General features: G+C 36.1%; 1 protein-coding gene and 1 pseudogene across 1 annotated transcript; one reads left to right on the top strand and one right to left on the bottom strand.

Moving 5' to 3' along the window:
* The first annotated feature begins 1,190 nt into the window (after window positions 1-1,190).
* Window positions 1,191-7,571, top strand: LOC108865966 (annotated as a pseudogene).
* Window positions 7,572-8,626: 1,055 nt separating this feature from the next.
* On the bottom strand, window positions 8,627-9,564 carry LOC125469056 (receptor-like protein EIX2). The gene is made up of 2 exons (XM_048565954.1): window positions 8,757-9,564; window positions 8,627-8,658 (listed from the first exon to the last, which is right to left on the bottom strand). Exons 1-2 carry the CDS (start codon window positions 9,562-9,564, stop codon window positions 8,627-8,629), a joined length of 840 nt encoding a protein of 279 aa, XP_048421911.1.
* Window positions 9,565-13,274: the final 3,710 nt, after the last annotated feature.

The following is a 13,274-nucleotide window of genomic DNA, read 5'->3' as shown; positions in this document are numbered from 1 at the left end:
CTCAATATAGCACATGTATTAAAGTCCGATGTCATTACCACCGCAATAATAAACCACTCATGTTGTGATTAACAAATCAAGTCAGCTTTATCATAAAAATTAGGGGTGGGTTCAGTTTTTTACCAAAACTGAAACCGAACTGAAACTTTGGTTTGGTTCGGTTTGATTCAATTTTCTTTCGATTTTTCGGTTTTGGTTTCGTTTTTATTTTATTTTATAAAACTTTATCTTTTTTTTTTAAATGGAATTTAGAAAAGAGGCTTGCATTGGTAGACTAATAATAAGAAAATGGAGAAAGTGGAAAGTGGGAAGGTAGTTGTATGCATACAAGATCATATAAACCAATCATATTTTATCAACAACCTCAATTGCAAAGAAAAATGATCACTGTATCCATTAAAAAAGCTACAAATAGAGAAGCTCTTCAAAAATCAACAACCTCAAATACTCCCAGTTTGAACAAAGTATGCTCCTTGAAAAAGCCCTATGTTAGTTTCAAACTTGGCAACAAAGTTTCACAAGAAACCATAGGCATACATTCATAAAGTTTAAAAGGATTTGGTTCGGTTCGATTTTTGAACCTCCAAAACCAAAACCAAACCAATAAGGTTCGGTTTGATTTTTTCTTTTTCAGTTCGTTTTTTTTTATGGTTTTCAAATTTTTGAACCCACACCTAATACAAATCAAAGGATAACTGTATGTCATTGTGTGAAAGAACAAAATGAAAACAAAATCTTGATGAGCTTACATTCTTGAATTTCTTCGGATGACTTACACGTTCAAAAGTTAGAAGTTCGGAGAACTTTCAAGATGACCAAAAAAAAAAAAGTTACACCCTCCACGCTATAGGACACAAAAGAAGTAGTTCAAAATAGTAGGATTTAGGGAAAGTACTTTAGAGTGATTACATCCACAACCCTAATAGACCAACAATCCAAGAACCAACATTTATGAAAATTTCAGATTAAAATTTGTATTTTTTTTATATTTAAACTCCATTCCAACTGTACTCTAGACTGATTGGGCATGTCTAAGGTGCGGACAAAGGGTGCGTACCATCCGTGCGAACAATGATCTGATGGTTGAGAAGGGACAAGCTTACGAGTAGAACCGGGTTGTTGTGGCCCGGTGCAATAAAAAAATTTAAAATTTTCATTGAGTTGGTATCTTTTGTATGTGGAAGGGAAACATGGAGCAAAAGGGCCTGAAAAGAGGGGTTCTTGCTCCAATAGAAGAGGGAAAGAGAGCGAGTTGGAGTTTGGAATGGATTTTAGGTGGATTAAAACTGAGTTACGGTTGTGACCATGTAATCCTATAACTTTAATTTATTTTTTTGTTCATTTGGTTTGTTTTTCAACGGCAAGAGAAGGAGAGAATAGGATTGTCTCCGACAGGAATTGAAAACCCCATTCCAATTTGTACTCTAGTCGAAACAACTTGCGGTTGTTGATTACGGGCCTTCTTCTGTGGCCCAAATAAATGTGTAGTTTCTCGGCCCTTGAAAACTTAATTCTCTTTTTCGGCCGTACGTGATTTCTTGAGTCCCAATATTACTACAACCTTCAAGGTTCTGGTTCTTTAACTCACGAGAGTTCTGAGGCTATTTCAAAGGCTTCCATCTTCATTCGCTCATCGAGAGAGAGGGAGTTTTGGATTGGCTCAAGACGCAGACAGCGAAAGAACCCGTTGTTAATTTGGTTCAATAGGGAAGCTTTCAATTTCGGGGTTTTGGGTTTTTGGAGTCTAGGTCGTGCTGTTTCTGTCGATTTCAGCTTCGCCAAGCTGCCTCAGGTGCAAGCATTTGATCTCCGAAGTCCCGGCGTTGCAGATGATTGGCATCCAAAGAGAGAATATAATTTTGGATACAGAAATTGACCAATTAATCAGGTACTTATAAGGAGGCCAATTCGACCACCGATTTCTGGAAAAAGTACATTTTGATTCTGGTTATTGATGAATTTTTTTATTTTATTTTTCTGTTCAGTTTGGAGATGAGAATGTGGAGTTGTTTTCTATGGCGGTTATGAGTTTGACGATTTTGGGGCTAGTTGGGGCTAGTTTCGTTGTTAAGTTGAGTTAGGAGGATGGCGGTCTTGAAAATTAAAAAGGGTTAGTGCTATTGTAATGGCACTTGCATTTGTTTTGAACCTACAAAATATTTGGCCGTTTTCGGTACTGAAATCCGACGACCTGAGAGTATCGAATCAGTTTGTTTGTTTGTATCTTTAAGAGCGTTTTGATGACTAGGATTCTGATTAAGTTTTGACAGTTTCTTTTCGAACTTGCCTTCTTACACTCACAATTTCCATCCCACTCCTGTCCAACCCTCACTCGTCATTGTTGTCAATGCTCGCAAACCTAGTACTCACTTCTCTCTCACACGTTTTGGTACTTAGCTTTGATTGCAAATTATATATATATTGTACACTATAACATATATTAACAATTGTAAAGAAATTCTGGACCTTTAATTTGGAAAAACCAATTGTAAGAGTTGGTCTTTGTGTCCCAAACTGAAAGTGGGATAAACTTAGAGGGAGTTTGAAAAAGCGTCCAATCCGTCAAAGAAATAGTGGCTTTTAGTCTAACGTTGATTGGGATCTCAGAGAGATTGTAATGGATTCTAATGGCATCAGTCAAAATTTCTAATACAAGGTGAGCTTACACTGCCTTTGGATCTGTTTTTTGTGCCTGTTTCTCTTTGCTTTAGTGCTTTTTGCTCTTTTATGGGAGATTCATATGGAGCCTATTAAGGTTATCGTTTCTGTATAAATATATTTCTCAATTCTTATATGGTGTCTGGTGGTTGTTAGGGAAGCAGGTGCAGTTCACGTACAAGCAAAGGTGGAGGCTGTGTATATGTAGGGATACTGTCCCAAGAAAAGGTAAGTTTGCGATTTTTCGTCTCGAGTAGAACAAATCCATGTAAACGGTGTAATTTTCTGCCTATATTTTAATTTGAGTTAATATGGTGCTTAACTAACAACGTGTCGATAAGTTCAAGTAAAATCACTTTCATTGGGTTCATTCATCTTTATGAGCAACTTTTTTGCACAAGTGATATTGGAGAGTGGGGAATCGAACTCAGGACTTTGGGTGTTAGAATTTCGTTTCAGTTTCTGTTTTTAACTTTTTACATGTAGCGCATTGTTGAAGATGGACATTATTCTCATGCGTTCATGGATTCGAATCTCTACATTTTGTGCCCAAAAGATTCATATCTTCACCAACTTCACAAAGATGCTAAATCATGATTTGTATCAAAACATTCTGTATTTTCTTTTATTTTTATGGTAATTTTAAGGATAAATCGAGATTAAATACGAAATCGTATCCGGGCATAACTTATTAATTTTGTATAGAAACGGTGCCGTAAAGCTAGCTAATGATTTTATTGTTACTTAGTTTAATAATCCTCGACTCCTGGGATGTTTTTAATAGATTAATGGTAGATTGGTTGTCTATAAATAATAAGCAAATAAATAAAAACAAACACCGTTACCATCACAGGGAGAGCCTTTTCTCCTCTTGTTCTATATGGATTTTTGAGCTATTTTTTCAACTATTACATTCTTTTTCTCTTTTTTTTTTTTTGCGATTTGGGTTTTGTTTAGAATTCAGTTCTATGGTTTGTAAGGCAAAAAGGTTGGATCTTGTGGGGATTTTGATCTGATCAAGAAAGGGAAGAAAAAGACGTAGAGTGAAAGAAACCCAGAAAAAAAGGGTTGAGCATTGGAGAAGCAGCTGAAAGGTTTTACAGCTTCATTTTTTTATTTTTTATTTTTTTCTGGGCCAACTGAAAAAGTGCTTATTCGGTTTTTGGTGCTTATTGATTTTCTGGCCAGCTGTGAATCTTTTGCTTTACTGGGTTTTGGTGATTTCAGCTTCCCCAAGTTGGTTGAGGTACTAGAAGAACTTTTAAAGTTGTTTCTGGTTCATTGCATTATTATCTAGTACTAGTTTATTGGATGGAGAGAAAATGCTAATGGCCGATGTAATCATAATGTTTTCATGATAAGTTTATAGTCGAGTTTATTTCTTGGTATTGTGATTATAAGGAAATGGGATTCAGTAGATAATTTCTACTTTGATAAATTATCAGGAGGTTTTGAAGTTTAGTTGGGGTGGTTTTGTTTAGAGGCAGAGATTGAAAAGGGGATTTGCAGTTCAAGTTGATACGTGTAATGTGAGTGACATTGAGATGGGGGTTCAATGCTCCAAACTCATACCATGTTGCTTGAATTCACATACGAAGGCAGCGGTTCTCGAAGCTCCTGACATTGGTGGGTTAATATCTATGTTTCTTTTGTTTTTGCGTTTTATGTTTTGATGGAGAAACAGATCATATCTGATGCTTGTGGATGGTTTACCTGTAATACAGATGATGAGGAGAAGAGCAAGGTTGACAACTTGCCTGCATTTTGTGAATTCACGTTTGAGCAACTTAAAAATGCGACATCTGGTTTTGCTGTCGAGTACACTGTGTCTGAGCAAGTAGAGAAGGCTCCAAATGTTGATTATAAAGGGAAACTCGAAAATCAGAAGAGAATTGCTGTTAAGGCAATTTTTGGTAGGCATCCTTTAACTTGGTACTTTTCTATCTCAGAATGATATAATTCAGATACTTTGGTGACGAAAACTGGTCTGCATTTTGTAAGGCTTGCATCACATCTTTTCTATTGTAAGGCGTACTCATACTAATACGAGGTTTTTGGTTACTGATCTATGTTGTACTCATTTTTAATGGTTGGATACTGGATCCATTTAGTGTTGCAATTGCCTCTGCTTAATAGTTTCACTTTGTCTCACTGATGATTTAAGTTTGGGTTTTTCATGCGGAAGGGATATATTGGCATATTAAGCATCACATTTATTTAATAAATGAGGGCTACGTTATGTTAGAACTTGTGGATGCGCTTTATCACGACCTCAATGCTTACAGAATTTTATTCAATGAGGTAACTATATTTTGAGTCCATCTGTTTGATAACCTTTCCTAGTATATTCTGATTGTATTCGTTTATTTTATTTATTATAACTTTTCAGGATGGCAATCCCGGAATATCCGCCTCTGCCTGATTGAAAAAAGTACGGATGGGAAGAGTTATAGTACAAATCTGGCATTTACTCCTCCTGAATATATTAGGACTGGTGGGTAGATCGTGGAAAAAAACGGTGTTCTTTTTGCTCCAAATAACTCATTCAAATTTATGATTTACTTGACAAACATCCTTTAAGTATGCTGTTCAGCAATTATTATACACCGCAGATCCCTTGTTTTGCAGGGAGAGTAACACAAGAATGTGCAATATATAGATTTGGACTCTCTTGATTGATCTTCTCAGCGGAAAGCGTATCCCCTCTAGCCATGTAAGTTACTCTTTTACCTACGATAAAATATAGTTTAAATTCAATTGTTATGAACTCTGCGTGAGGATTTATCCTTCTTAGGATATGTAAACACAAGTAAGTAAATTTATTCATCTGGTGGTTGATCATTTTGTCCCATGCCCGAGACCTGATTCGAGACAGAAATCTTCAGATGCTGACAGATTCTTGCTTGGAAGGACAGCTTTCTAATGATGATGGTACTGAGTTGGCACACTTGGCTTCACTATGTTTACAATCTGAACCCCGAGAGCTACCAAATCCAAAGTCATTAGTTGCTTCTTTGACTCCTCTTCAGGAAGAAATTGAGGTTGGTTCTGTCTCCTTTGTTTCTCTTATTAAGCATTCTATTCCCAACTTTACTCGGGGAGCATAGTTTGACTGCTTAAAATCTTCACACAATTGTTTGTAGATCTATAGTTTAGGGCAGTCTTGTAAGCAATATAGTCATACGTTATCTTCTTTTCACTGGACACAATCTCAGCTATTTGTGTAAGTTCGTATCCACTGATTTTTTATTTGTTGTAATACTGAACCTTGTACCAAGCGGAAATTATTTGAAAATTTGGGAAAGGGGCATGACACTAATTTGTTATTAGTGAGGACTTGAGAGAGCTACACTTTTGTTTAGTGCCTTTCATGGTGAATGATACTCTATAAAATATGAATCTCTATGCCCTGAAACTGTGGGTCCTTAACTACAAGGGTTTTCATTGATACCGTACTTGTTGGGTGCCAATTAGAAACAATCAGATCTGCACCATCGTAGTAGTAAGTAGTTTAATCAAATATAGATGCTTAACTTGATGCTGGTAGCTATATCCGGTTCCTTCTTTTGTTTTGATGGGTATCCCACACAGTACCTCCTGGTCTTCTCTTTCACCACTCGGTGAAGCCTGCTCAAGAAGGGATTTGACTGCTATACATGATATCCTAGAGAATATCGACTACAAAGACGATGGAATGACAAATGAGGTTCTATATTTGTTTAACTAATGGAGAAATATCTAATAAGTTGTGTTGTATACATATTTAGCCTTCCCAATAGTTACGTTCCACTGCAGCTCTTTTCCAAATGTGGACTGACCAAACGCAGGAACCATTAGAATCAAAGAAAAAGGGGGATTCTTCTTTTAAGCACAAGGACTTGAGAACCGCAATTGAGCAATTCACAGGTTAGGTTCTTATTATGATACTTGTGGGAAATTCTGAGTAGAGCTGGATAATAGTTACTTTCATGTCCATACCGATATCCGAATTTGGCCTTCAATAGGATGTTCCTTAACTAACCTGTTAAATTAAATTACTAAACACAGCTTCGTACGAAATTTTGTTTGGTTTAGATTTCCGGCCAGAATATGATTGTTACATCTTATCTTCTAATTCTTGATAGTAAGAAAAAAGATTGGTAGTTTAAGGTACCTTAGAGTATCTGAACCTAGTAACTCCACTTCCATGACCGATAAAAAGAACAAAACTGAAAGAAAAAACAAAAAAGGTAAATCCTTAATTGCTGCTTTCTCTGCATTTGTTATCGTTGCCGACAGTCTTATTTCGCTTGCAGTGTGTATTGTATTTGAATTGTTTTATTTGATTTGATTTCTTGTGCGTCATATGATTCGAATATATGAATTACTTTGACAAAATGGAAAGAAAAAATAGAAAGTTGTAAAAAACAGTGGTAGGGAGGATGTCGTTCAGAAGCTTGTAATTTATGTACAGAAAGCATATAGGATTCCTAGTGTTTTATTTCTGATGAAGAAAATAATAATTAGTTCGTCAAACATCGTCTGACCGTTGTTAGACATAGATATATTACTACTTGGCTATAAAAAAATAAAATAAAAAGGTTAACCCTACTGCAACCAATCCATTGAACTAAAATTTACGACGAATAAAACAATCATATGCAGTCCAAAATTAACTGAATTTCTTCAGTATATATAAACTTCTTACGAAGACCAAAGCAATCATATGCCGTCCAAATTAACTGAATCCATTGTCCTCTTGTTCAGACTCTCGGCTGCTGTTCTTGACGACAAAGACTGCGGCTTCTGGCTGGGCAGAGTTCTTCCCACTTGAAACTTCTGCTTATCGCTCATGTCGAAGAACCGATGAGTATGCCTTGTTCACCGTGGGTAATGGCTCCAGAAGGAGAATGTTGCTACCGACAGTAGTGTAAGAGTCATTCAAACCCATGAGAAGCTTCATTGTTTTCTGAGTTTCCACATATGAAGCGATCACCTTCTTTGTTTAGCAGCGGCATGCCAGGATTGAGCATCGTACGTCTCGTTCATCCCAAAGGCTTTTAAGCTTTGTTAAGTAAGGTTAATCATCCGCTGCATCATCTGTGATTCATGTTTGTTTCTCTCGACCTAAAACCATAACCTTGCTTCTCCAATTCTCTCTCGCACTGGAATTAAATCTCATATATAATATTAGTTTTATCTTTTGATTCACAGGTTCAATGAACACTTTTGTCAATGTAAATGAATCAATATTTCCTACTATTTTTTTGCATGTAAATACTCCAAAATTATGTAAAAGTGTACCAAACGTTTTCAATGCAAATAGTAATATCTTCTGTAACATAATCTTTTATATCTTACAAACATAATCAATTTACAATAACATCTTTCTTAACAATATTCACAGAAAAAAACAGTTGCTTGAATTAAAGTTCCAATGAATTAAAGTGTCCCAATGAATTAAAGTTCTTACAAACGAGGCACGGTATCAAATCATTTGCCAAGGAAAACATATCCCTTGTACATTTCTGCAATCTCGGTATAACTGGAATGAAGCAGCATCTAACACTTGATAGCTTATGCAGGTATAGAAGCCACGCAGTTGAACTGAAGTGAAGAAGATGCCTGGAGCTACTGATAAAAATAAACAAGCACCGGTAAGTTCGAAGAAGACAATTGATCATAAAAACCAAATTAATCGTGATGAATCAATGAGAGAAAGATCACATACCGCAAATTACAGCTTATCTATTAAGCATCCGTTAATTTCCGCTTGATCAACACTACCCTCACATAAAGCCAATCATTCAGCGAATTCAAGAACTTGAAGTATATGTACCTCCATCCCCTTATGAATATCAGACTTCCACAAACTCCCCAAAATCCAACAAAAAACCCGAGCCCCATGCTGATATAAAATCCGTAGCGTGTAAGCTGATCATCCTTGTGTACTTCGTTACTAACTTGATCTGGACCCATTTCTTTGATATCACACAGATTTTGAAGTGGAGGTCCACAGAGCTGTGGATTTCCAGCATAAACAGAGGGATCAAAACTTTGGAGCTGGGTGCCAGTTGGAATCTTTCCAACCAAGTTGTTGTGTGACAAGTCCAAGACACCAAGACGACTTATCCGAGCAAGGCTTGTTGGAATTCTTCCGTCTATATGATTTCTCGACAAATCGAGTGAATCCAAGGACTCCAATTTTCCAATGTCTGGAGTAATTTGACCTGTAAGTTGGTTTCTAGAAAGGTTTAAAGAAACCAAGCCAACAAGACGACTGATTTCGCTCGGAATCTCCCCAGTCAATCTATTGCTTGAGAAATCAATACTTCTCACAAGCCCCAAAGTATTCCTGTAAACCCGCATGCTTCCTTTCCATATGAAGATTTCATCGTCCTCGTAAAGATCCTCCCAGGATGATGGTTGATCAGCAATTCTCGAGTAAGCATGTTGGACGGTTAGAAATGAATTTCCTTTCTGAGCCAGAGTGGTCAACTTTTTTAGGCAATTCGGTATTCCTCCAGATATGTTGTTCACAGAGACATCCAAAATTTGAATGTATATTAGATCACATAGTTGCGAGGGCAAGCTTCCATTGAAGTGATTAGAGGAAAGCATTAGGATAACCAAGTTCCGAAAGCTAGCCCACAGCCATTTAGGTATTGATCCCGACAACTGGTTATCTGCAAGATCAAGGACCATTAAACTCCTGCAATTCTTCAAGGATAAAGCCAACTCTCCCACAAACTCATTGCTTCTTAATTCAAATGTTTCGATCCCAAACAAGGAGTCTATCGTGGTAGGAATTTTTCCTGAAAGAGCATTGGAACTCAAATCAAGCATCACGAGATTGCTATGTGTCAAGCATTCTGGAAGTTGTCCAGAGATATTGTTGTATGAGAGATTAAGAAAACGTAAACGCATAGCTGCATTTGCACACAAGAAAGAAATCGACCCTGAAATGTTATTATTAGAGAGATCCAAATATGATGCTTGCGATAGAGTTGCGGGAATTTGATGTCTTTTTCAGAGACTTCCTCCTCATCGACCTCTTCAACTGCAACATGGTATACGCCTTGGACCATCTCTTCTTTGTCATCCCCTTCGGCTCGTTGGTTCGAGAATTGACCAGAGCATATGGTTGTGCATCGGTTCACCTTCAACTCACTGTTCGAACTCCGTCCAATGTGGACTGGCATTTCGTGGGCGAAGGGATTAGACTTCGAATCTCATCATACCTGGCTAGGTCGACGTGTCTTTCTTTTTTCTGAAATCGGCTTTCTTTTCCTAGAAGGTTTTCGAGTGTGGTGTAGGCCCCATGAATGAGCTGCACCAGTTCAGTGGTGAGAAAAGCTAATGTGGAGCATTATCACGTGGGTGAGATTTGTTTCCCACTCAAAATAACCGTTGGGACTCACTCTTTGAGTCCCGATCCTCAAATTTGAGGATTTCTTTAAGATATTTGGTGAGTCCCTATATGTTAGGATAATTTGATGACCTCTATTTCGGTACATTAAAACTCCATCTAAGATCCCTACTGGAAAGGCTCACAATACAATAATTCCACTAGACATCATGATTAATAAAATGAGACTTTTTGATGCACTACCAAACTACTTTGCTTTTATTCACCAACGTATTAAAATCCTAGTGTATTGTAATTTTATCAAAACCACAAATTTCAAAAATGTAATTAAGTGAACCACTGAATGGGAGGCACTCAGTGGAATGTTAAGGTCAAAAAGATCAATATTATTGAACAAGTGCTTATAGCAAAATCATACTTTTCATGTCCATTATAGGGCTTGAGTTTGGGGCTATACCTAGCTTTTCTGATTCAAACACAAATCCAATTACTCATGTTGGGTGTGAAGTAGGGCTGCCATTTTGAGTTATTAACAATATTGTTGTGGGCTTTTGGGCCTGTCTTCACACAAAAATAAAAAACATCTTTGTTTGGGCTACTTTTTGGGATTTAAATTTTTGAAATTTTTTGGTTTAGGGAGGATAACGTTATTGTGTTGGCGTCCCGATGCTAAATCAATTGTTGTGGATCTTGAAGGTGCAACAGTTTCTTTGCATGATGTTGAAGTGAGTAAAGTGCTGATCCACCGACGGGGTTTGAGCCGTCATGTGAGGGCTTAATACATTTTTACTATTGTGGTAAAAGGTCGCTTGCAATAAAGTGGGTGTTGATTTTGTGAGTAAAATGTTGATTTTTCAATTAACACAAACTATTGGTACTAATTGGTCAGTAAAGTTCCAAACTTGTCACTATGAATTGACAACATGCGTAAATTGGCAATATTGTTATGCAAACGATTAGCACGCATACACGGAAATACAGTTAAAGCTTATCATATGAATGTGGACTTGTGATTTTCTACATTTATGCTTTCTAATTTTTTTTTTTTTTTTTTAAATTTCTTTGATGCAAAGCAGAATGGTAAGCTGTTGAGAAGCTTAAAATCGCATTCCGTTGCTGTTGTTTCACTTAACTGGGAGGGGGATGGACACATGACTAGAGTATGTTGTTGGAGTTTTGAGACCTTCAGTGTCCCACATCGGGGAACTCAATGTTCCCAATTGCCTTTATATATCTTTAGTCCCTTACACTAGTATTTAGGATTTGGACCATTTGGTAATGAATTGAAGGTTGAGGCCTTATGATTGTGTGGATTAGGCTTATATAATATAGCCTAAATACAATTAATATTAATTAATTAAGACCAAGACCTTGGGGCACTTAGGGCTTTGGAAGTTAAAATTAATCAGATTCATTAATTTTAATTTCGGATTAAGTTTTTAATTAATTTATTAATTAAAAACGTTTTGATTAAGAGACACAGCTCTTAGAAAGAGTTGTGTACTTTCAAATACGCTGAACATGTATTTGAAAGGGTTTAAAACAACCTATATATTTGCAATCCCAGTTTCCAAGTAAGATCATCCTTTCTTCATTCTTCTCTTTTGAACAAACTTTTCAGAGAGTAAACACACAAAGCAATTCGCTAGAATTCTATAATCCATTGTGGGTTATAGAGTTAGGTAGTTGTATCCTGGTTGAGCAGATGTTATAGAACCACAAGCACAAGAGTGGGACGGAAATTCGGTTCGAAGGATATAACTTTTGCGCTAGCCTCTACCTTTGATTCATTCAAGTTAGTATCGTTTTAGTTTCTGTATTTATTGTGTAATTTCATTCTGTATTGCATGTATTTTTGAATAATAAAATATAAGTATTCAAGTTCTGTATTTCTGTTATTTCAATTTCTAAATTGTTCTCCAACATATGTTTCATCCATCTAATTGCCGGCCATGCACCATTTTGAGTTTAATGGACGAAATCAGTTGGTTTTTCTTTACTTGAGCTTTTTTTGGGCACCTTTGCTAGTCTAATCTAAACCATGGAAGATACTTCTCAAACAACCCGTCTAATTTGAACTATGAACCAAATTCAATCAATTATTTTCAGCAATATCAGAAGCATATGCATAAAATATGTATACAGTATGCACAAATTCAACCATTTCATGAACCAAACTCAAACATGCCCAACATCTATATGCACAGATTATGCAAATAATATGTACCAATTCATGAACCAAATTCAACCAAGTATGTCCAACATCCACACATGCACGGAATATGCACACAATAATACCAATTGCTGAACCTTTTTCAATTAATTAATTAATTAATTTCCAGCAACATCAAAGCACATGCACAAAATATGTACATATTATGCACAAATGAATATCGAACAAACCATGAACAAAATTAACTTCAAAATACATGCATTTACACAACCCAAACCATAATCCATTAATTTTCCCCGAATTAACAGTACAAAACACTAAATCGCACTCAAAACCCTAAATTCTCAAATTGGGAAAACCTAAGGTCAAATAATGAAATTTCAATTCAAATCGTACCTGTTTTTTTTTTTAATTTTGTCATTGCAGTTGTTTGAATCGATGGATAACAAACTCGCCTTGGCTACAAAACTTAGACAAGGGATTGGAAAGTTGGAGACAGTTGAAAAGTTGTGCTATTTGGGGGCTGTGATTCTTCAAGTAGGGGGTTGAGCGAGAGAGATTTTTAGAGAAGGTGTATATGTTGACTGAGTTGAACGAAATAACCCATTTATATGGAAGGGGAATTTGGCCTTTTCAAGTTTCAAAAAATCTTATTTCTGTTATATTCTTGTGCATGCCGTGTGCATATCCTATGCATAGTTAAAAAAATCCTATTTTTTATCACAAAATTAAGAAAATTTATCCTTTTTGTTAATTTCCCTATATTATATTTTGAAAACTTTTATATTTTCATCTAGTAAATTCTAAAATGAAAAAAACCCCATTTTGCTTCCAATTGCATCTTTAGCTTTCTTCCCCTCCCAATAATGAAAAGCCCTCACTTTTTCTAAAAAGTAATGGGAAACTAAATTTGAAAATTAAATTTACTAATTAAATGATGTGTCATTAATAAAAATTAGCACGTTTACTAAATAAGAAACTAATAATCAATTTTCATGTCTTTTAATTATGAATTTTGTTTTTAACTTTTAAGACCAACTTCAATGGTGGGCTAAAAGCCAAATTACCCCCCTAAAATTCCCCCCCAAACTCACT

The sequence above is a fragment of a genome, unplaced genomic scaffold, assembly GCF_019419815.1.
Source record: "Pyrus x bretschneideri cultivar Hongxiangsu unplaced genomic scaffold, Pyrus_bretschneideri_v1 Contig40, whole genome shotgun sequence".
NCBI classification, from domain to species: domain Eukaryota; kingdom Viridiplantae; phylum Streptophyta; class Magnoliopsida; order Rosales; family Rosaceae; genus Pyrus; species Pyrus x bretschneideri.
The sequence above is the reverse complement of the archived record's forward strand: the minus strand, read 5'-3'. Positions and strand labels throughout refer to the sequence as shown.